Raw genomic sequence first — 22,018 nt, 5'->3', positions numbered from 1 at the left:
CCTGTTGTGGTTGTCTTTTTTTATTACTGCAAATCAAACGAAAACACACTAAATAGGAATATCATCTGAAAAAGAAGAGTTTTAGCTACTCTACTTATTGACTGATATATGTAGCTTCTTAGGGTTTTATTGACATCATTCAAATGATTTGGGGTGATTAATTTTACACCTGTGGTTTTATTTATTTGGCAAAAAAATAAGAATGAGCACTATCAGTCAACGGAGCGTGTACTTTGAAATAATAGCTCAATTATTAGTATTTTTTTCTACCTGCGTGGGTTTCATAAATGTCAGGGATAAAGTAAAGACTTCAAATAAAAATCATTAGATATTGCTTTCACCAAACAAAACGCCAGTAAAATCGTTTTCGTGTTGCCAGCCTCTTTTGTTGCACAAATCCTCAGCATCCTCCTCTTCCTCCTCCCCCCCCTCCTCCCCCCTGTCCTCCTCCTCCTCCTCTTCGCCCCTCCCCTCCTCCTCATCTTCATCCTCTTCATCGTCAGCTACCGGCCTGCCGAGTGCTGAGCTTGAACGCGAGGTCGGTGTTGTCGGGAGTGTGTGCTGCTGTGCTGCTGTGCTGCACGGGATTCACCATGGCGGCGAACCTGGACAAGGAAGCGTACTATCGGCGGATTAAGCGACTTTACAGCAACTGGAAGGTAAAAGAAAAACGCCCGCCGCGGCGGCAAATACAAATCTCATAACAAATCGCCATTAGCTCAACTAGCCTGCTAACTAGCCGACTAGCTAGCTCAACATCGCGCCAACGCACTTGAGCTTTTTTTCCCTTTAGCATACGCGAGCCTCGTGGCTATGAAAGCTGGACTCGACCAACTTTGTACCTCGAGAGTCTTGCAGACAAGCGCTTCCGAGGATATTGAACGGCACCAGATGTAAACGCGTTGCTTGACAAGCTTAGCGGGCTCGTACGGAGCTCGGAGGAGGCAGGCGGCAGGCGACGGCGTGCAAGAAGCAGGAACTTGGAACTTTTGTTCTCCGCTCGCACACATGGACACGGACTTGCACAAATGCACTCCAAACACTTGCTCGTTGGTTGATTTTTCAAATGGAGCTGAAATGGAGCCTCCTTGCAGAGTTTTCCCATCACATCAAGCCGTGTTTTCTATCCAATTGGTTGGTGTTCTGGGAAAGCAGGGAAGCTACACGATAGATCGTGTCAAAGGAGCACCCGCGACTTCTTCTGGATACTTCTTGTGACGGAAGCATTGGGGTTTTCCTCGTTCCTTTCCTTCCACAGACGGCCGCCGCCAAACGTGGCACAAAAGCCACAGTCGCCTGAGCTCAGCTAGCTACTTCTTGAGTGATCAATTGAGAAAACGTTGGAGACTTTTTGACCCACACCAAAGACAGACATTGTTTACCTTTCCAGAAAGGAGAAGATGAATTCGGAAAAGTGGACGCCATCGTGGTCTCGGTGGGAGTGGACGAAGAAATCGTCTACGCCAAATCCACGGCCATTCAGGTGAGATGTCGCCGTCCGCCCGTCTCCGCCGCCGCCGCCGCTCCGCCTTTGTGTCGTTGTTCCCGACGTTCTCCCGTCTTCAGACTTGGCTCTTTGGTTACGAAGTCACCGACACCATCATGGTCTTCTGCGAGACCAAGATCCTCTTCCTCGCCAGCAAGAAGAAAGTCGATTTTCTCAAACAGGTGGCCATCACCAAGGGCAACGAGAACGCCAACGGCGTTCCGCCCATCACTCTCCTGACCAGGGAAAAGGTGAGCGCGCGCAAACGGTGCTCATGGAGCCGTCGGCCCGAAAATAAATGAAAAGGAAAACGTGTCTTTCAGAACGAGAGCAACAAGCCCAACTTCGACAAGATGCTCGACGCCATCCGAAGCAGCCGCCAAGGCAAGACGGTAGGCGTGTTCGGCAAGGACAAGTTCCCCGGCGAGTACATGAAGAGCTGGAACGACACGCTGGCGGCCGGGGGGCTGGACAAAGTGGACATCAGCGCCGTGGTGGCGTACACCATGGCGGTGAAGGAAGACGGCGAACTCACCCTGATGAAGAAAGCGGCGGCCATCACCAGCGAGGTCTACTCCAAGTTTTTCAAGGAGCGGGTCATGGAGATCGTGGATGCCGACGAGGTGAAGGGGCGGCGCTCGGACCCACGGGCCCACGGGCGGGTAGACGCCCGTTCTCCGCCCGTTCACCGTCTCCCCTTTCCCGCCCGCAGAAAGTGCGCCATAGCAAATTGGCCGAATCGGTGGAGAAGGCCATCGAGGAGAAGAAGTACCTGGGCGGCGTGGACCCCTCCGCGGTGGAGATGTGCTACCCCCCCATCATCCAAAGCGGCGGCAACTACAGTCTCAAGTTTAGCGTCGTCAGGTATCCTCTGCCGAGCGCGCGTCTGGGAAACCAAAGGCTTCTCGCCGCCCGGAATGGCCTCGTCACCTTTCCCTGCCCCCAGTGACAAAAACCACATGCACTTTGGCGCTATCACCTGCGCCATGGGCATTCGCTACAAGTCGTACTGCTCCAACCTGGTGCGGACGCTCATGGTGGACCCCCCGCAGGAGATGCAGGACAACTACAACTTTTTGCTGCAGGTGGAGGAGGAGCTGCTGAAGGAGCTCAAGCACGGTGGGTCCGGGGATCGGCGGGGGCCGGGGGGGGGGTCTTTTGGGCCGGTTGTCTCTTCGGATCCTCGGTGAACCCGGGCGCCTTTTCCAGGGGTGAAACTCGGCGACGCCTACAATGCCGTCCTGGAGTATGTGAAGAAAGAGAAGGGCGATCTGGTGGCCAGGCTGACCAAAAACCTCGGGTGAGTTCCCCGCCAGCGCCACGAGTTGAAAGGCCCCCTTGAGCCCGGCCAAATTCAAAGGCGGATCATTTTCAGCTTCGCCATGGGGATCGAGTTCCGAGAAGGTTCCTTGGTGGTCAACGCCAAGAACCAGTACAAACTGAAGAAAGGTAAAAGTGCTCACTGAAATGGTGCTCTCGATGCCAGTAACCAGAAAGATTTACTTCGAGGTGTATCAGGGAAAGGTTTTGTTTTGTCTTCGTCACACACCCACACACACACACACACACACACACACACACAGATGTGCATGTCTGGCAGGTATGGTGCTGAGCGTCAGTTTAGGCTTTGCCGACCTCATCAATAAGGAAGGCAAAAAAGAAGAGCAGAAAAAGTACGCCTTATTTGTCGGCGACACGGTGCAAATCAACGAGGTGAGTTGAGTCGAATCGACGAGCGCGCCACGCCGCGCCTGTCGAGTGTTTGTAACCACGGCGGCGGGCCCGCAGGAGGAGCCGGCCTCGGTCCTCACGCCGGTCAAGAAGAAGATTAAAAACGTGGGGATTTTCCTCAAGGTAAGCCCCGGCAACGTGCGAGCGTGCGAGCGAGCCACCTCGCGCCCCAATTGTGAAAGCGCCGCCCTCTCTTAGAACGACGACGAGGAAGACGAGGAAGAGGACGGCGACGACGCCGAGGAACTGCTGGGCAAGGGTGCCCGTAGTGCGGCGCTGCTCGCCGACAGAACCCGGGTGAGTTGGCGCAAGGCAACGTTGGCCAGACGGGCACGCGGGAGCTGCTGACTAAGCATGTGCGTCTTTTTGGTTTTTTGCTAGCTACTCGGGAAGGTAAGTAGTCCATTCCAATACAATCGCTCGCGGATGAGAGAGAGAGAGCCACCTTTTGACCTCATGATGGATTGATTTTTTTATTTAATTTTTTCCTATTGATTTATTTTTGAACTCATTGGCCGCCATTGACAACACTCCAGGTAGCATACTTGCTTTTAAAAGCCACTTTAATCCCACTGAGCGCCGACACTAAGAAAAGGCAGAGGCGCTTTGTTTTTATTGATTGGCGAGACCTCCCGTCCGTTTTGACGGCTCGGACGTCCGTCAACGCCGTGCTCTCTTGGCCCGGTCGTAGTGGCCGCCAATGAGTGGGCGTCTGCATGCGCCACATCCGGCATTTCGTCAGCGCATGCGTGTTGTCGTGGTGCGCGCCTGCATGCGGAGCGGGGGCGCCGGTCCATCTCTGACGCTTGCGTCCGTCTTGTCTCCTTAGAACGAATTGACGGCGGAGGAGAAGCGGCGCGCCCACCAGAAGGAGCTGGCCAACAGTTTGAACGAGGAGGCCAAGCGCCGGTTGACCGAGCAGAAAGGCGAGCAGCAGATTCAGAAGTGAGTGAGCGAGCGAGCGAGCGTGTCGTCCGTGTTGAAAGGGGCGCCGGGTGGAATCCCGTCCCATCCGCTCCCCACCGACCGACCTCTTTGCCCCACAGGGCCAGAAAATCCAACGTGTCCTACAAGAACGTTTCTCAGATGCCCCGGGAGAAGGAAATCCGAGAAATGAAGATCTTCATCGACAAGAAATACGAGACGGTGGTCATGCCCGTCTTTGGCATCGCCACGCCCTTCCACATCGCCACCATTAAGGTACGACGCCTCGCCCCTCTGCTCATCCTCTCCTTTTCCGATGACGGCGGCTTTGTGGTGGTCTAGAACATCAGCATGTCCGTTGAAGGCGATTACACGTACCTCAGGATCAACTTCTACGTTCCCGGCAGCTCCTTGGGAAGGCAAGAAGGGAACATCTTCCCCAACCCGGATGCCACTTTTGTCAAGGAAATGTACGTATGGCGCCGGGGGGGAGGGGCCTAAGGGGGCGAGGCTCCCTCCGCATCACGCCCGCCTGGGTCCTTTTCCCCGAACGGGGCGGTGATGGTCCTCCTCCTCCTCCTCCTCTTTCTCCGCCGTCTTTCGGGCAGCACGTACCGCGCCTCCAACCTCAAGGCTCCCGGCGACACCTCGGTGCCGTCCACCAACCTCCAGAACGCCTTTCGCATCATCAAAGAAGTCCAAAAGCGTTACAAGACGCGAGAGGCCGAGGAGAAGGAGAAGGAGGGCATCGTCAAGCAGGACTCGCTGGTGGTCAACCTGAACCGCAGCAACCCCAAGCTCAAGGATCTCTACATCCGGCCCAACATCGCCCAGAAGAGGATGCAGGGCTCGCTGGAGGCGCACACCAACGGTAAAGCGGCCGAGCGCCCACGTCGCCCTGCCCGCTAACGACCTATTTGCCCCGCTCGCCTCCAGGCTTCCGCTTCACGTCCGTCCGCGGCGATAAAGTGGACATCCTTTACAACAACATCAAGCACGCCATCTTCCAGCCGTGCGACGGCGAGATGATCATCGTCCTGCACTTCCACCTCAAGGTGAGGACGCGGGGCGCCCGTAGAGCCCAGCCGCTCCCGTGGAGCCCAGCCGCGCCCACCGACCGACCAACCGCCCGCCGCCTTCCCCGCAGAACGCCATCATGTTCGGCAAGCGCCGCCACACGGACGTGCAGTTCTACACGGAAGTGGGCGAGATCACCACCGACCTGGGCAAGCACCAGCACATGCACGACCGCGACGACCTCTACGCCGAGCAAATGGAGCGCGAGATGCGGCACAAGCTCAAGTCGGCCTTCAAGAACTTCATCGAGAAGGTGGAGACCCTCACCCGGGAAGAGCTGGAGTTTGAGGTTCCCTTCAGGGACCTGGGGTGAGTCGCCACTCCCTTTTAAAGAAAACATATATATAATAATATTAATCATATTGTTTTAAAAAAGGGAGGGGTTAGGGGTATTATGGGTTTAGGCTTAATTTTGCTATCTGTGTGGCATATTCCTACCATTTGTCACTCCTTGCGTGCTCTCCCATGTTTCCAGTTTCCAGGGCGCCCCCTACAGGAGTACCTGCCTGCTACAGCCCACCTCCAGTTCACTTGTCAACGTTACAGAATGGGTGAGGGCAACTCAGATCCCACATTCGATAAGTGTGTTCCCGCAATTCGACATGCTGAGCCTATCAAAACGGAATTAACTTGAGCGTACCGCATCGGGCTCCGCCCGCCCTCGGGGCGGGTTAGGGTTGACGTCCGATCCGTTTGAAGTCGGGCCGCGTGGCACCGCGCGTCGTCGGTTCAGAGCGCCACGTCCGTTTCGGATGACCCGATTGGTGCGAGGGGGGCCCAGAGGAAGTACCAAGACCAAATGTTATTTTCATTCCGTCGCTGCCGTTTGAAATGACGCGAGCCTCCTCCAAATGCCTCTGACGCCGACCGCCGTCCGTCTCGACGCGCAGCCGCCGTTCGTGGTGACCCTGGACGAGGTGGAGCTGGTCCACTTTGAGCGCGTGCAGTTCCACCTGAAGAACTTTGACGTGGTCATCGTCTACAAGGACTATAACAAGAAGGTCACCATGATCAACGCCGTGCCCGTCAACTCGCTGGATCCCATCAAGGAGTGGCTTAAGTAAGTACGCTCGGCGCCGACCATCAGAGGCGCCCGCTTTCTGACGCCCCCCCCGCCCTCGCGCAGCTCGTGCGACATCAAATACACGGAGGGCGTCCAGTCCCTCAACTGGACAAAGATCATGAAGACCATCGTCGACGACCCCGAGGGTTTCTTCGAGCAAGGAGGCTGGTCCTTCCTGGACCCGGAGGGCGAGGTACGGCCGCTGCCGCGCCGGTCCCGCGTCGGCGCCCTAGGAACTCGCGCTTTGCCCCACAGGGGAGCGGCGGCGAAGAAGATTCCGAGTCGGAGATGGAGGACAAGACCTTCGACCCCTCGGCGGACGAGACGGAAGTGGAGGAGGAAGACAGCGACGAAGACTACAGTTCCGAGACGGAGGATTCGGGTACGTAGGCGCGGCCTCTACTAGCCCACCCCCCAAAGGGGCGTTTTGGCATCTCGGTCACGTGGTGCCTTGCCGCGCCGCTTGCAGACTACAGTGCGTCGCTGGGCAGCGAGGAGGAGAGCGGCAAGGACTGGGACGAGTTGGAGGAAGAAGCCAGGAAAGGTGGGCGCCGTCCGTTTCAGACTTGCGCTGGCCCCGGATGGAACTCCACCGCTGACATCATCTCCCCTTTGTCCTTCATCCGCAGCCGACAAGGAGAGCCACTACGAGGACGAGGACACGTCCAACAAAAAGAGGAAGATCCGCCCGACGCTGCCGCCTAGCAAAAAGAAGAGGCGGTCCTAAGCGTGCCACGCTTTTCTCCACCACGACCCACGTTTCCACGTAGAGTCCGCCGCACGTCACGCGTTAATTGTGACGTACCAGCAAAGTTCTCCTCATTCCTCATCCATCTGCGTCGTGTGTGCGACTTAATGGTTTTTTTTGTTTGTTTATTCTTTTTTTTTATCACAAATCTTTGTTTTGACTCCTAAAGAAACGTTATTGAGTTTTTAATGGGGTTTGTAAACAAGGCGCGCACGCAGTTTCTCTTATTTGTCTTTTGCAAGTAGATGTTTGTTGTACTTACTTCTGACATTTTTTTTTGTAATAAAATTAAAAGGACGAAATGACTTCCTCGATGTTAGCATTGACCTGAATCATTGACATTGAGGGATATCCAAGCAATCTGAGCCAATGGAGTCATTTCTACGTCGTCCCAGTATTTCAGAGGGCGCGCTCCATCCATTGTTCTATTTATCCAAATGCTCTGACGCAAAATGGCCGCAGAGTGTGTACGATCATCTTGTTTGGCCTTCAGCGCGCATCAGACATCTACTCGGGCTGCATTATTTCCATCGAATGTAAAATGACCTCCCACTGACGGACACGTTGGGGCCAAATGACATCCGACTAACTTCATGTTTGCGTTGGTATCGTTTTTGTCCGAGTGAGCTAAATTGAATAGAAAGAAAACGCGCATAAGGAAAGCATCGTCGGCTACCTTCGATATTCGCGTTGGAAATGTATTTTCTAAGTCAAAGGAGAATGGAATGCGTGACAGGGCCGGATTGAACTCACGATGACCTTTTCACGGACACAAAAAGCCGACGTACACGTTTCCTGTTGGCATTTCCGGTCCGTGGCTGCTCAACGTTTGCGACTTTCTCGTTCAATCGTGGCCCACAGCAATGCTCCACTTCACACGAAACGTACGTATATTGACTTTCTTCTTGTGCTCGAAGTGGTTTTCTGACTCGCGGTCATGTCGACAGTGAAGTTGTTCGACCATCCACTCATACGGCCATAGACGATCCCGAGTTGGTGAGCTCACGGTAACTTTGCTATGCTAACACTGGGAGGCGACACTAGGCTAGAGACCAACAGACCAACTTTTCTCTAACCCTAACCCTATGCCTTTTTAAGCACATTTACAGTTTGAGATTGTTTTCGTAAACGGACTCATTGGCTGCCATTTGACTGTCCGGCAGGCAGCCCTCCCAGTCAGTCTAGCTGGCTCACCTTTTTAACGCTCGGCATCTCGCTTTCGATCCATTCGAACTTGCCAAATGACTGATTGTATTTCGCAGGTCCGCAGACAAGCGCTACTACTCGTTCGGCAAGTACTTGGCTTCCCGTCAGTCTTTGTCCGTGTGCCTCCTGGCCTAACGCTCCTGCCTTTACCTTCAAAGGGCTCCAGCATGCTGCCAGCCTACGGCGCGGGGGCCTGCGGACTGCCTGTCTCCCACTCCAAAAAGGTCCTACAGGGGTGCTCGCACCGAAGGCATCGGGCGGTGGCGGCATCTCCTGCCTAACGAAGCGGTGAGTGGCGGGTGCCCCGGCGAGCCTCGGCAGGCCTCGGCGGACCCCGGACGAGCCCCGGCCCCCCCCCCCGACGAGCCCCCAAATTGACCGTTGGTTCTCTCCTTCAGCCCAAGAAAAAAAAAGACAAACATCAGATGGGCAAAATTTCGGCCGCCACCGACACGGCGTACGGGACCCTCAACGTCAACGTGTCGGGCAATGACATGACCGCGGTGGAGCACTTTGCCCGCTACATCCACAACTTGTGCAATCGACTCGGAGTCGGCGTGGCCGAGAGGTGAGCGACGCCGAGCCCCGAAAGGTCCCGCCGGATGAATGGATGGATGGATGGATGGATGGCGTGCGTTTGTTCTAAATGGTGCTCTTCCCGTCTAGCTATGCGCTGCCCACCCAAAGCACGGAAGTGATGCTGATGCAGGAGGGCGGCACCAAGATGTACGTGGACTCGCTTGTCAAAACTCATAAACGCGTCATTCAGGTAATCCTCGCATGGCCGCTGGTATAGCGCTGGCGCAAATTTTCCAAGTCCTATTTCCTTTGCTTAGAACTCATTGGCAACAATTGACGTCCGCTTAATCTTCCCTCATTGAGATTTAATATAGTACATAAAAGGGAAACAAGCCCCGTGCTTCTCTGCTACAGCAAAGCACAGGCTGAAGCTTGTGCACATGCCTGGCCTCCACAGGCTAACTTGTAACATGCGTGGCGGGCAAGTCGGGCACCAATAAGTCGGCACCAAGTTGATGAGCCACCGTAGCAAATAAATAAATAATTAAATAACACCTCGCGCCCCGAGGACGGTGATCTTTCAAGACAAATATGTGGTTTGTCTTGCCTAAGCCTAACATGTTTGCAGTTAAGAAGCCTACAGGCCACACTCGGTCCCACCTTGCTGGACGTCATGGTGAAAAACCAACCGGAGGGCGTCGACCTGTCCATAAAGGAGGTGAGTCGGCTTGGAGCAATGAGCTCCCGTACGCCGCGCGTGCTTACCGCCGTCTCTCTGCCCGCAGCACTCGGAGGCCGATTTCCTGTCCCGTTTCAAGGCCAGGCCCGAGCTGGAGGGTCTCGTGGCTCAGATGAACCAATAAGCGCCTTAACCTTATCGCGCGCGCTGCTTTCTTGTGACACCGTACGTGGACTCGTCTCCTGTCGGCGGCTGTCTTTTATTTTGTCGGCGGAAAAGCCTAAGGAAGGAAGGAAGGACGGCAACTGGTACCCGAAGGCGCCCCTGCTCTAAATGTACTGACATGGGGCCAATAAACCACGCCTTCCTCATTCCCCACGTTTGCGACCCATTCATTCCCGTACATCGGCCGGGTCCGGAGTTCGCCGCTCGCTCCTCCCGCCGTCCAGAACTTAGCTTTAGTTCCGGAGTTCGCCGCTACCGCTGCCGGCCAGGGTCCCGAAGCCAAGTTGATGAAGGTTCCGGATGGCTGGAGCTCTCTTCCGTCAGACGGGGCCACTCCCTTGTGCGCTTTGTGTATACATTTGCAAGCTTAAGCCTTCCCGGCCCCCCGAGCTGCGCATACTCGCTCGGAAGCCAATGGGTGGAGTCGACAGACGAGGATCCCAGCGCCTCTCTGAAAACTTGGCGCGCTGAGGCAAAGGTGAGGAAGACCGTCCTCTGGTACTTTTGGGCCGCCGTGGCGTGGCGTGGCTTCTTTTTCGGGATTGAACGGGCCACTTGGCTGCCTCTCTGCCAGAGCCTTTCCTTCTCCTCGCGAGTACCTTCGATTGATCGTGGCGCGCAAAGCCAACATCCCGATTGCGTGCCGTGAGAGTAGTGGCGCCTGGAAAAGCTCGGCGTCGCAGCGGGTAAGGCCATTGAATGCAGTCCCCCGACCGAGGCTACCGTTGCTGTTATCTTCCTTTTCATTTTTTGAAACATTTGTATGTCCGGGCACATTGGAATGATTGAATAGCTTTTGTGCGGCGAGCTTAGCTGTCGCTAAAGAATTAAGCATTGCTCAACCACGAGCAAGTCTGGTCTGGTCCGGACTGAGGAATTAGGAGGCCTTGTCAAAACCCGTTAGGCACGGCCCTCCCCGTTGACTCGCCGAGCGCCACCGAAGGGACGAGACGACCGGGCCTCCGGACGCTCTCGGCTTCGGGGATTAGACGTTGGCGTGCGGCAAAAGACTTTAAGGGGGCGGCGCTCGCCATTTGTTCTCCGCCGGCCCATGGCGCCCGGCAACGGCAACGGCAACGGCTCGCTCCCGCTGGGAAGCGAGAGCATCGTGGACAGCACGGCGGCCACGGCCACCGGCGCGCTCATCCTCGCCGTGGTCTTCCTCTTGGGTTTCCCCGGCAACCTCTTTGTCATCTGGAGTATCCTGGCCCGCGCCCGCAAGCAGAGCGTCACCACGCTCCTCATCCTCAACCTGGCCGTCGCCGACGGCTCGCTCATGGCTCTGACGCCGTTCTTCGTGGCCTACCTGGTGATGAAGCGCTGGGCCTTCGGGACGGCCATGTGCAAGGTGCTCTTCTACCTGTGCCTGGCCAACATGTACGCCTCCATTCACATCATCGCCGTCATGAGCCTCTATCGCCTGCTGGCCGTCCTGCGGCCCCGAGGCGCCGCCGCCGCCGCGCCGGGCCGCCGGGCGGTGACGTGGGCGCTGGCGGGCGTGTGGGCGCTGGTGGCCGCGGCCTCCGTGCCCGCCGCCGTCTTCCGGGAAGTCAGGGTCAGCGACCGACGCGCCGTATGCGACTCCTTCCACGATGAGGACGCGCACGTAAGTCAGTCGACGCGCTCTACGTGAACGAAAGCCACGGAGAAATGGAATTTACGAGCCATTTTTAAGGGCTCGGCTTTTGATGGTTCGGGGGGGGGGACGACAAAAAAACGAATCCCCTAATGATGGCTGTTTTTGGTCCGCAGACGATCATCCAGTACACGTTGGAGCTGGTCTTCGGATTCCTGATCCCGTACAGCGTGGTGGTGGTCAGCTACGTGTGCATCCTGCGGCGCATCCGCCAGACCAAATTCCAACGCCGCGTCCGCAGCGAGAAGCTCATCCTGGCCATCGTGGTGACCTTTTGCGTCCTCTGGCTGCCCTACCACGCGGTCAACGTGGCGCACGTGAGTGGCGGCGGGTTAGTGGCCGCCGCCGCCGCCGCCTCCTCCGCTCGCTCCCCTTGATCACGGCATCCTTTGCCTCCTAAGGTGGCGTGGGCGCTCAGCCCTGAGGGTCCCGCCAAAGCAACGTAGGTGGCGGCCGGCCCGGCCCGGATTGGCGACTTGACGGGGAGCCGCCGATTTAGCCGTCCCCTCTGTTTGTCCGCTCCTTCCGACAGGCTGGCCAAAATCTGGCGGCGGGGTCGCGCCGTCACGTCTTCGGTGGCCTTCGTCAGCAGCTGCGCCAACCCCGTGCTGTACTTCTTCGCCGGCAAGTCCTACATCCGGCGAGAGGGGCTGGCCTTCATGGCGCGGCTTTTCGAGGCGGCCGGCCTGGACGTGGTCACCAGGAGGAGTCGTCAGAACAGCCAGAACAGCCGCGACAAGGAAAAAGAAGCGGACGGCGTCGCGCTGAAGGACAGACTTCAGGAGTTTGACGGCGGCTCGGTTCTCGAAGCGCCCAAGGTGCAGACGTGACGTGATGAGACAAGACGTCACGCCACGCCACGTCACGCCACGCCACGCCACGCCACGCCACGCCGTCTTTCCCCGGCCAATCCGTTGGAAGCGGGAGGGTGGCGGCAAAGGAACAGACATTGCTTCGCTGCCAGCCCTCCTACTTTGAATGGATTTGGACAATGGGGACAAGAAAACACGGCGGCGTGCCAATTTCTATTCCCCAACCGTCTCATCAAAACTTGTTTGTGTTCCAGATGACTCCTAATAAAACAATGGAAAGTATATTTACGGCTGCTTGAGGTTAGTCTCCCCCACCCAAAAACGGGCGTACGCGTAAGCGGAGGAGGCGGCATCTCCCGGACCCCGAGAAACTTCCCGTGAGTCTTCCCACGGTCCTTCTTGGCTAAAACCAAAAGTCTTTCACGTTTCTTACAGTGTCTAGCCAAGCAGCGTCACCTGACACCCGTAGCTTTCGACAATGCGTCTTGCGTTATCGGTTTCGCAAAGGCCACAAAACACGCCCGCCCGCCCGCCCACCGTCAGAAACCTTCCCATCGCAGCGACCAGGAGAACGTCAGTCCGTTCTGCTCGGGTAACTTTATTTTCTTGTCATTGGAAGACCTCCGTCCGCGCTCCTCGCGCAAAGCCGGTGTTGCCCAAACGACACGTCTGGCGCCTTTTCTACGCGGTGCACGTCCGCTTGGCCGTTCCGTGTGCGGAAGGCGCGGAAGTAGAAGTGGACGCTCGAGATCCAGCGGAGGAAGCCATGGCGTCGGATTCGCCCGCCCCGCGGCTGCCCCTCGACGCCTCGGCCCGGGTGGGTGTCGCCATCTTGACGTTGGCCTTCGTGCTGGGCTTCCCGGGAAACCTGTTTGTGGTGTGGTCGGCGGCCTGTCGCGTGCGCAAGCGCTCGGTCACCTGCCTGCTGGTGCTCAACCTGGCGGCGGCCGACGCCGGGGTCCTGCTGACGGCGCCCGTCTTCCTGCGCTACCTCGCCGGCGGGCGAGGCTGGGAGTTTGGCTCGGCGGCCTGCAAGCTGGTGCACTACCTGTCCAACGTCAACATGTACGTCTCCATCTACCTCATCTGCCTGATGAGCGTGGATCGCTGGCTGGCTGTCTCCAGGCCCTTCTTGTCCCACAGGATGCGCACCAAGCGCTCGCTCCTGATCGTCCTGCTGGCCGTCTGGGCGGCGGCCTTCCTGCTGGCGCTTCCCATGCCTTTCTACCGCAGGTGAGTGCTGCCGCCGGGGCTGTTAGGGCACTTGAGTGAGAGACGCGCATATTTCTGTCCGTTTGCCCACGCGCTCCGAGAGCGGGAACGCGAGCGCTCGCCTAAGGCGACTAGTCTGGCCGTGGAACGTTGTTCCATCGACCGACCTTTCTCCCTCCCCCTAGCCATCTGAGGAAAGTCTATCCCGACAACACCACGCTGGCGTTTTGCGTGCCGTACCACTGGCGGATCGTGGGCCACCGAGTCTTCCAGTACGCCTTGGAGACGGTCATGGGCTGCCTGCTGCCCTTCGCCCTCATCAACACCTGCTACTCGTCCATCATCTGCCGCCTGCGCAGCGCCATGTTTCAGCGGAGGGCCAAGGGCAACCGGCTGATCCTGGCCATCGTCTGCACCTTCGCCCTCTTCTGGCTGCCGTATCACGTGGTCAACGTGGTGGAGGTGAGTCCGCCGGCGGACCGGTTCCGCGGCCGCCCCGCTGACCCGACCCCTCGCCCCGGACCAGGTGATCGGCCTTTTGCGGGGCAGCCCGACGGCGGAGGCTGCCGCTCTGCGGGCCCGGCCCAACGTCACCGCCTTGGCCTACTTCAGCAGCGCCGTCAACCCCATCCTCTACGTGTTCGCCGGGAGCTCCCACATCCGCCGGGCCGGCCTGGGCTTCATGGCCAAGCTCTTTGAAGCCACCAACTCGGAGAGCCGGAGCTCCGCCATGAGTCGCGGCGGGCACGCCGCCGGCTCGTCGCCGGGAGGCACTTCGGTTCTGCGCATGCCGCTGTCCATCAAACTCAAGAAGCCGTTCGGGAGCGGGCGCAGCGGCCACGCCCACGCCGTCGGGGGCGAGGGAGAGATGGACGAGGCCGAACTCAAGTCTCTGGCAAGTGTCGATCCTTAAGAATAGCGGTCAACGGATCCCGTCGCCTTTTGTCTGTTATTTTATTTTTTTGTTTTGACCTAAAAATCTCCCCGCCGACAACCCAATATTTCTTTGGACCGAGGCAAACGTCAAAGTCCACGACGCTAGACGTGCAATCAATTTGAGGCGAACGTAACGCCCGCGTCAAAGGGATGGGGCGTCTAGCGGTGAGGAAGAAAAAAAAACGCCACGTCTCTGACGGGCTTAACGCAAGAGCGCTCTTGGGCAACAAGCTCCAGATTTTGTCAGCCCAAGCGCACTTCCTGCCGTTTGAGCAATAGTGACGTTGGGGAAAACCCATGTCCAAACTCATGTTTTTCCAGTTAGAAAATGAGCCAATAAATGCTTTCTGCAAAGTCATCCCTTGACTGTGAATCTTGGACACACGCACACACGCGCACACACACACACACACACACGCACACACACACACACACACACACACACACACACACACACAACCACGGCTGAGCCTGCTCTGGTTTTTACATTCCCCGATTGGGCCTTGGCCTCGTGATGGACGCTGACCCTGGCGCAGAAATCCTTTCGATGTCACGTCTAGGTTTGTCATCCTGTCCTTAACGTGTTCTGATCGAAGACAATGTATTGTCAAATAAAACGGAGACAGTTGGAGAGCGGCAGGGAGAAGAAAATGCTCTTTATTCCTCTACGCCGGGACTGGACTGGGCAAAAGGACTGCCCCCGCTTCTGCTTTTTCTTCCAACAGTTGCACCCAGGGATGCCCCACTCCGCTCCGCCAGGGCCCCCGATCCAGTCTGGATATTTCCACGTCTCCCTCCTCTAGCGCACCCGAATCCAATGATGAACTGGTCAGCGAGCCGTCCAGAAGCTCCACAAGCATGCCCACCATTGGATTGAGCTGTGTCGGTGGAGGGAGACTTGGTGGACAGACGGGACGGGGGCTTCCGGCACCGGGCAGACGAGCGCGGGAGAAACCCTGGCGCTTGCATAGTTGGCATCGTCGGGAGAACGTTCTGACCTTGGACATTGACGCGGATAAAACCAAGGTGTGGAATTTTGGCTCTTAATCCCGACAGGCTCCCCTCTGGTCAGCTCCTGGCCCACCACGGCAGCAGGAAGGCCACCACGACCACCGCCGCCGCCGCCGCGACCAACCAGGCCAACACCAGCGGCGGCGACGGGGCGCGAGATTCCGGAGGCGTGGGGGCTGGAGCCCCCCGGTCGGCGGCGATGACCAGCGGCCTCACCTGCGAGATGCTCTCCTGTCGTGGGAAGCGATGGATGCGCTCAAGCCGTCCAAGGCCCCGGCCCGTTAAAACCTACTTCGGGGACGGCGCCGCCCCGCGGCTCGTCCGGACCCAGCCGGAGCTTCCGCCGCCCGCCGTCGTCTTCGCTTTCGGTGGTGTCCTGCCGAGCCGGTCGCTGGCGTTTGCGGCGCCGAGAGCTGATCCGCTGGAGCGAGCCCACCACCTGCAGCCTGCGAGCAGGTAAGCGAGACCTTATCACAAGCGCTCCAGGGATGGGGCGGGGCTTCATATGCGAAAACTTCCGCTCCACCTGCACTCGCCGTCTTCTATATCGGCGTCTGCGTCGCTTTCCCCCCGCGGGTCAGACAGCGCGCATTCCTCCTGAGTGTGAAAATCAGCGTTTGACCTCGATGGCTTACATTGGCGGCCAAGACGTTAAATAGTACCTCGGTTTCGTATCCCTCGGGATGACCGGTCATGGCGATGGAGCCGAGTTCACCTGCTTCTGCCAAAAAAGTCATTACAGTCGATGCCACCCTTCCAGTTCAAATGGATGGGCAATTAACCAAAAATAGAAAGGGAAATGAAAAGTCATTTGAAATCACAGCACTAGAGCGAATGCATGTCTATCTTCGTCAATGGCACTGCATGTTTTTAAAGCAAAGCTAAATTTTAACCCTAAACAAACAAAAAACAGATCATCAATTGCTTTTGGCCACTTTTATTTTTTGTAATCAGGGGCAAAAAGTTCGAGCCGATACCGCCGTGATCCACTTTCACGATAACTGACGCGTCCACCCGTCCGGGGACGCCTTACGTAACGGCCAACTTTCAACACATCAGGCAGGACCCCGCGTGAAATGATGACGCGAGTCTAACGCACTCTTCTCGACCGAAATATAACGCATCGGACGCCGCCGTCTCGGCGTCGCGCTCAAAGTAATGAATCTTACCTCGCACGCACGCGGATTCGAACGTGCTAGGAGGTCAACGCAGTCCGGTGGCGGAACGCAACGATGTTGGACATTGTAGCAAATCACTTGTGACGTCACTCGCCTAGCTGATTGACACCTCTGGCCGAGAGCACGTCGGGGGATGCGCGGATTTCAGCATCAAATCCAAACTCGGATGCTTACAGATGTTTTGAATGTCTTTTGCCGCGATCCTACCGCGAAGTAGGGTAGGGCTCCGTTTGGAAACCCGCCCCTAAAAAAAAGAAAAAGACTTCAAAACAGCTGTCCGACCGAAGTGGAACAAAAGTGGGCTGCCCAGTTGCATAACTCTCGTTTATCATCGTGCTAAATGAGGTTGGACTGTACCACTGTGGGGCTGAAAACGGGGTTTGGGGTCTCAGTTGGGTGCGCGAAGCCACTTCGTGCTGCCACGTTGGCCAGAGCGCATCCACGCCGAGGCGTCCCTAAAAGCCGGTGCGAGTGCAGGTGAGGAGCGAGCCAGGAAACAAAAGGCCGATTGCTGGCGCGCTCTTTTTGATTGCTGTTCCCCGCCCCGCCCTTTTTGTGCAGCAGTCCCGCCAGGGAGGCAAACGTTGACAGAGCGCGTGTACGGATGGACTGACGGACGGACAGACGGACGGACGAACGGATTAGCCGGGACACCGTTGATCGGCAACCAGTTGGATCCAGTGACGCTGAACCCCCTCCCCCCGGAGCCCAGCTCGTCGGTCCCTCTCGGAATCCTCGAACCTCTGCCCCCCCTGACTCGAGGTAAGACGCGCTTCACCGAGATGGCCGTGTGAGATACTTGTGAATGTGAATGCTTGCAAGTCAGTGAACCACCTCCCCCACGCGACCCTATCCGTGTTTATTGACGTGCGTACGTGGGTGGCCTGCACCCCTCCACCCACCTCCCCCGTGACAGCTGCAAATAGGTTGCCATTGACATGTTCCTCAATTTGTTTAAAAAACAGGGGGCGGCGACACGCAATCTCCCTCAATGTCAAACGGGGGTGTGTCTTATGGGTCCACAAAGCGAGCGCCGCACTGGAATTTCAATGAAAGGGTCACGCGCATACGCTTTTTCAGGACGCGAGTGCGCGCACATTCCGTGAGTCACGCAGCATTTGGACACGCACAGAGACTGAACCTCTTAGCCATTGCGCTAGAGTGGGGGGTATGCCCTTGTTTTCTTTTCGAATTATGGGGAGGGGGGGGGGTCTGGCCTTGTTTTCCTTTTGAATCGTTGGGGGCGGGTTCTGGCCTTGTTTTGCTTTCGAATCGTGTGGGGGGTGGCCTACTTCCGACCCCAATCCCGTTTGACCTTCAGCGTGATCTGCGAGCGCAGCACCAATCGTCGTCTGAGTTTTGGAGCCAGGCGCCAGATTACTATTATTATTTTCCTTTTCTTTTGGTCGTTAAAGATGAAGAAATACAATATGGACTGTTCTTCACTAAACCTTTTGGTGTTTAAAGAGCAATAGAAATGGCCCTTGGAGTCAAAGGCTTAGGGTTACTCACAAAGACCACTTTGACACTAGTGAAAGTGGTCAAACCCGAGTGCGGAGGAGGGGGTTGCCGCGTTAGGCCGATTAAAGCGTGACGGTATGCGCGCAGGGCGGGGGCGGACGGAAGAGACGAGTGGTCCCTGCAGAGAGCGGCATATTTTCCGTGGCGTCGCCACTCTTCCCGACGGCGTTTTGACCTTTTGATTCCTTCCCGCCGGGCCAGGTTCCATCGCCATGACGACGGAGATGCAAGAGATCACCATCGCGGAGGACAAGCCGCTGCTCGCCGCTCGGCCCGACTCCGGCAAGGTCAGAGAGGACGGGGCAGCGGACGCTTTGACGTCAAAGCCCTCGGGGGGGGCGGGGGCGGGGGCGGTCTCCCTCTTCGGTCGACCGCTCGCCAATGTTGCGGTGCCTCGCCGCCGACCTCTGGCGGCAAAGGCGTCCGCGCGGCCGTGAAGGATTTCTAGGACCGGTCTCGAAATGTTCACTAGCTCCGAAGGTAGCTCACTGTAGGTTGATTACGGCGAGTGTATTTTTCCCCGCTTTCCCGCAGGAAGCCGAGTTGGCGGCCAGGATACTCCTTGATCAAGGCCAGGTGAGTCAAATCAAGGCAGATTTAAGAGCGAATATCCCAAAGTGTGAGCTCTCCTCCGTCCCTTCGCCCCTTGGCAGGAGCACAACGTGGAGACCCCGCACGGAGTCCTGCACGTGACGCTGCACGGCACACGGAACAGCCGCCGGCCCGCCATCCTCACCTTCCACGACGTCGGCCTGGACGGTACGCGCGGCCCCTCCCCGGTGGTTTTGACGTAGGATCGGCGCCGACCTTCCTTTTTGTGTCGAGCAGGCAAGAGCTGCTTCCTGCCTCTCTTCAAGTTCGAGGAGATGCAGGAGATAGTGAAAAATTTCACACTGATCCACGTCGACGCTCCGGGCCAAGAGGAGGGGGCGGCCGTCTACCCGGCAGGGTGAGCCCACGTCCCGACTCGGCCGCCGCCTCCGCCTCCGCCTCCGCTTTCGCCGTAAATGGTGCCAAAGATCTTCTCCCGGCAAAACAGGTACCAGTACCCGTCCACGGAGACCATCGCCGAGATGATTCCTGCCGTGCTGCAGTTCTTCGGGTGAGTCCAAACGCCACCGCACCACGTCGGGGCGATAACGGGGGCGGGGGGGCCCGGTGTTACTGTAAAACCATTCAGATGTTTTTATTTTTTGAATTATTTTTGTTTTAAAACTCGGTAAAAAAAACAACAGACCCTTGGAAAAAGTTGCAGATGATTTTCACTGTATAGACACCATCCACCTTAGTGTTAGCATGAAAACATGCTTCTCTTTGAGCACCATCCACTGCACTTAGCCAGCTTGTAATGCTGTTGTACGGTGTGTTGGTAGCACTACAATAGTTTGAATAAAGAGGTTCTCAAAACATGTTACATTTATTTATTACCCTAACCCAGCTTCCGTACGGTGATCGGAGTGGGAGTGGGCGCCGGGGCGTACGTCTTGAGCAAGTTCGCGGTGAGTGTCCGCCCCGTGCCCGGAAAGACCCTCGGTCGCGGAAGCCGCTCGGACGCCAAGGATTTTGTCCCCCTTTCTCTTGGCAGCTGGCCAACCCCGATTCGGTGGAGGGCCTGGTTTTGGTCAACATCGACACAAACGCCCGAGGATGGATGGACTGGGCGGCCCAAAAGGTAAGGTCGCCGGCCGGACCCCGGCCGGACCCCGGCCTCGCCAGGTCTACGCCAGAGACTAAATGGATGGATTGGCCCGTGTGTGCGTGCAGCTCAGCTCTGTGACGTCGTCCGTTACGGAACAGATCTTGTCCCATCTCTTCAGTCAGGTACGTTTGATTTTTGTTCCCCTCGACCCAATGGTGGGGAGGGATGCTTTCCAAAGCGAGCTGCGACCACAGAGCTAACGGTCCCCTCAGGAGGAGCTGTCCTCCAACACGGATGCGGTGCAGTTGCACAGAGAGCGCATCAACAAAGCCCCTCACCTGCCAAATATGGAGCTCTTCTGGAAGACCTACAACAGGTGAGCAGCCCGAGCTGGGGGGCATGAAAGGCACACCTCACCGCTAAACCCTCCCCGACCCAGCCTCTGATTTTTGTGCTCCCTGCAGCCGCAAAGATTTGGACCTTGACCGGGGCTGCACCTTCAAGTAACGGATTCACCCACGGACGTCGTGCCGGCGGCGTGCGCCCGATTGACCAGTCTTTTCTGTGGTTGCTCAGGTGTCCGGTCATGTTGGTGGTTGGGGATCATGCGCCGTATGAGGACGCTGCCGTAAGTGTGTTAGGGTCGGTCCGCGAACTCTTGATTTTTTCTTTCTCTCTCTCCATGAGGCTTTCCCGTTCCTCAGGTTGAATGCAACAGCAAACTGGACCCCACGACCACATCCTTCCTCAAGGTGAGTTTCGCCCTCTGTCCCCAAAGTGAGTTCCCCCCCTCTTGACCCTGCGTCGTTTCCCCAGATGGCGGACGCGGGCGGCCTCCCCCAGCTCGCCCAGGTAAATGCCGTGTCTCTCGTCGCGCACCTTCCCGTCGACAACGGTGCGTTTGACGGTCGAACGTGGGTCTTTGTAGCCCGCCAAACTGACCGAGGCGTTCAAGTACTTCATCCAGGGAATGGGCTACAGTAAGTAGGCGCACGCACTCGCCCTTCCGACCCGGCGCCTCCCTCTCTCTCTCTCTCACCCGGACACTTTTCTCGCCCCGCAGTGGCGTCGTCATGCATGACCCGCCTGTCGCGCTCGCGGACCGCCTCCCTCTCCTCCTCCTATTCCATGGAAGGCTCGCGTTCGCGCACACTCTCCCAGGGCTCGCAGGGGGGGCAGATGCCGCCCAGCCCTTCGCAGACCATGGAGGTGTCCTGTTGAAGATGATCAGGGCCGGGCCTACAGAAAGGGTAAAGGCTCCTGCCATTTTCACGCGAAAGAGGAAGCGCCTTTTGTCCGAATCCTCGCGTGCCCCGCCCACCTTTCCCCGCCATCCAAACGGAAGGAATGATTTCCAAGGCAGCAGCAGCCTCAACACGGCTCGGTCGTCACACGCCAGATTTAGCACAAATGGTCGCTCGCGGCCTCAACTCATCGTAATTGTAGTCCTAAAAGGGGTGGGGGGAAAAACAGTCGTGTCCTACAAAAAAAGCTAGAATTTAGACTTCAAGGCTAACCCCTCCAATCCATTTTGCATATTCGTACCCTGTTCCTTGTTCCGTCCTCCGACTTTGGCTAGCGCTTTTGCAGTTTTTCTTTTTCTTTTCTGGGCCGCCGACCGCTTTTGACGCGAGCGCTCGGGATGGCGCGTAAGAAGCAATCACCGTGTTACCGTCCAGCTTTTAAGATCCCCAGACCTCGGATACCTCGACAAATCCCAGCCGCTCTTGCGCGGTCGGTCTCCTTTGCCGCCATCCACGACCGTAGGCGTCTCACCTGTTTGAACCGGCAGCCCTGACAGTGCCTCTCGGTTCAAATGGAGTGGACGTCTCCTCGCCATCAACTCCTTTCGGGCTTTCGTTTCCATTTCATCAGCGATCGGGCCACGGGAACGTCCGTTCGCTGCCACACTCCCGATGCAAATGGATGATTGAACTTCTAATGCCGACAAAGCCCTTTCAATTCACAGTGGAAGTATGATTGGACGACTATTCTGGCCAATTGCACTAAAAAGATCAGTGCCTGTAATGCGGCCATCTTTTTGGTTTTACCGATAATCCAACTTTTCCCTCGCTAAACAAGAGCCAAACACTGCCGAAAGTTATGCTTTGAAGAAATTCACTTTTCGAGGTGTCACCCAAGTCGAGAAGGGAAAAAAAAATATCCGAAAGGGAGCAGCTCTGGTGGAAAGTCCCGGATGCGTGATATGTCTCCCCATTTGTATTCCTGTTTTTCCCATCTCGGTGTGGAACTTTCCTCAAAATGTGTGATATTTCACTTGTATGTACTTGTTCTTTTTGCATTCGTGTGTCGTGTAATACATTTGAAAAGAAAATTCAATCCCATGTACTCGTGTGGCAACCATAAGTGTGTAACATAATGAGACATGAATAAAAAAGTTTAAAAAAAACACTT

At 56.9% G+C, this 22,018-nt stretch overlaps 6 protein-coding genes across 14 annotated transcripts; 5 read left to right on the top strand and 1 right to left on the bottom strand.

The window, feature by feature from the left end:
* The first annotated feature begins 473 nt into the window (after positions 1 to 473).
* On the top strand, positions 474 to 7,343 carry supt16h (SPT16 homolog, facilitates chromatin remodeling subunit). The gene is made up of 23 exons (XM_077589322.1): positions 474 to 659; positions 1,391 to 1,483; positions 1,567 to 1,737; positions 1,810 to 2,109; positions 2,199 to 2,350; positions 2,433 to 2,605; positions 2,696 to 2,786; positions 2,862 to 2,935; positions 3,087 to 3,199; positions 3,275 to 3,340; positions 3,416 to 3,514; positions 4,047 to 4,162; positions 4,264 to 4,417; positions 4,484 to 4,611; positions 4,750 to 5,012; positions 5,078 to 5,196; positions 5,289 to 5,527; positions 5,694 to 5,769; positions 6,109 to 6,278; positions 6,345 to 6,474; positions 6,537 to 6,663; positions 6,751 to 6,825; positions 6,911 to 7,343. The coding sequence occupies exons 1-23, from the start codon at positions 594 to 596 to the stop codon at positions 7,006 to 7,008; spliced, it is 3,093 nt and encodes a 1,030-aa protein (XP_077445448.1). The 5' UTR covers positions 474 to 593; the 3' UTR covers positions 7,009 to 7,343.
* Positions 7,344 to 7,580: 237 nt separating this feature from the next.
* On the top strand, positions 7,581 to 9,811 carry mrpl48 (mitochondrial ribosomal protein L48). The gene is made up of 7 exons (XM_077589538.1): positions 7,581 to 7,913; positions 8,292 to 8,320; positions 8,394 to 8,523; positions 8,634 to 8,803; positions 8,902 to 9,004; positions 9,383 to 9,472; positions 9,540 to 9,811. Exons 1-7 carry the CDS (start codon positions 7,893 to 7,895, stop codon positions 9,615 to 9,617), a joined length of 621 nt encoding a protein of 206 aa, XP_077445664.1. The 5' UTR covers positions 7,581 to 7,892; the 3' UTR covers positions 9,618 to 9,811.
* Positions 9,812 to 9,951: 140 nt separating this feature from the next.
* On the top strand, positions 9,952 to 12,483 carry LOC144066184 (leukotriene B4 receptor 1-like). 5 transcript variants are annotated; one of them, XM_077589536.1, is made up of 7 exons: positions 9,952 to 10,136; positions 10,233 to 10,344; positions 10,563 to 11,264; positions 11,411 to 11,611; positions 11,696 to 11,736; positions 11,827 to 12,112; positions 12,361 to 12,483. In XM_077589536.1, the coding sequence occupies exons 3-7, from the start codon at positions 10,710 to 10,712 to the stop codon at positions 12,403 to 12,405; spliced, it is 1,128 nt and encodes a 375-aa protein (XP_077445662.1). In that variant the 5' UTR covers positions 9,952 to 10,136; positions 10,233 to 10,344; positions 10,563 to 10,709; the 3' UTR covers positions 12,406 to 12,483. The 5 variants fall into 5 exon arrangements, 4 of the variants coding, with proteins under 4 accessions (XP_077445662.1, XP_077445661.1, XP_077445660.1 ...); XM_077589535.1 differs by having other exon boundaries at positions 10,233 to 11,264; XR_013297393.1 differs by having other exon boundaries at positions 9,952 to 11,264; positions 11,411 to 11,625.
* A 101-nt stretch (positions 12,484 to 12,584) lies between these two features.
* On the top strand, positions 12,585 to 14,612 carry ltb4r (leukotriene B4 receptor). Of its 2 annotated transcripts, XM_077589531.1 has the most exons (4): positions 12,585 to 13,171; positions 13,250 to 13,339; positions 13,504 to 13,780; positions 13,845 to 14,612. In XM_077589531.1, the coding sequence occupies exons 1-4, from the start codon at positions 12,585 to 12,587 to the stop codon at positions 14,229 to 14,231; spliced, it is 1,341 nt and encodes a 446-aa protein (XP_077445657.1). In that variant the 3' UTR covers positions 14,232 to 14,612. The 2 variants fall into 2 exon arrangements, with proteins under 2 accessions (XP_077445657.1, XP_077445656.1); XM_077589530.1 differs by having other exon boundaries at positions 12,585 to 13,339.
* A 281-nt stretch (positions 14,613 to 14,893) lies between these two features.
* Positions 14,894 to 17,440, bottom strand: LOC144066187 (uncharacterized). 3 transcript variants are annotated; one of them, XM_077589541.1, is made up of 5 exons: positions 16,435 to 17,440; positions 15,928 to 15,983; positions 15,792 to 15,862; positions 15,558 to 15,711; positions 14,894 to 15,496 (listed from the first exon to the last, which is right to left on the bottom strand). In XM_077589541.1, the coding sequence occupies exons 2-5, from the start codon at positions 15,958 to 15,960 to the stop codon at positions 15,323 to 15,325; spliced, it is 432 nt and encodes a 143-aa protein (XP_077445667.1). In that variant the 5' UTR covers positions 15,961 to 15,983; positions 16,435 to 17,440; the 3' UTR covers positions 14,894 to 15,322. The 3 variants fall into 3 exon arrangements, with proteins under 3 accessions (XP_077445667.1, XP_077445666.1, XP_077445665.1); XM_077589540.1 differs by having other exon boundaries at positions 15,928 to 15,986; positions 16,435 to 17,406; XM_077589539.1 differs by having other exon boundaries at positions 15,928 to 17,439.
* ndrg2 (NDRG family member 2) lies at positions 16,653 to 21,819 on the top strand. 2 transcript variants are annotated; one of them, XM_077589533.1, is made up of 17 exons: positions 16,653 to 16,920; positions 17,005 to 17,205; positions 18,166 to 18,251; positions 18,499 to 18,540; positions 18,618 to 18,723; positions 18,793 to 18,913; positions 19,004 to 19,066; positions 19,403 to 19,463; positions 19,550 to 19,636; positions 19,729 to 19,785; positions 19,876 to 19,979; positions 20,068 to 20,106; positions 20,180 to 20,231; positions 20,308 to 20,355; positions 20,420 to 20,455; positions 20,532 to 20,583; positions 20,667 to 21,819. In XM_077589533.1, exons 3-17 carry the CDS (start codon positions 18,177 to 18,179, stop codon positions 20,822 to 20,824), a joined length of 1,101 nt encoding a protein of 366 aa, XP_077445659.1. In that variant the 5' UTR covers positions 16,653 to 16,920; positions 17,005 to 17,205; positions 18,166 to 18,176; the 3' UTR covers positions 20,825 to 21,819. The 2 variants fall into 2 exon arrangements, with proteins under 2 accessions (XP_077445659.1, XP_077445658.1); XM_077589532.1 differs by lacking the exons at positions 16,653 to 16,920; positions 17,005 to 17,205; positions 18,166 to 18,251 and having other exon boundaries at positions 18,272 to 18,540.
* The last annotated feature ends 199 nt before the right edge of the window (positions 21,820 to 22,018 follow it).

Source organism: Stigmatopora argus, chromosome 20 (assembly GCF_051989625.1).
Source record: "Stigmatopora argus isolate UIUO_Sarg chromosome 20, RoL_Sarg_1.0, whole genome shotgun sequence".
In the NCBI taxonomy this organism is placed as follows: domain Eukaryota; kingdom Metazoa; phylum Chordata; class Actinopteri; order Syngnathiformes; family Syngnathidae; genus Stigmatopora; species Stigmatopora argus.
This window is presented reverse-complemented; position numbering and strand designations above follow the sequence as displayed.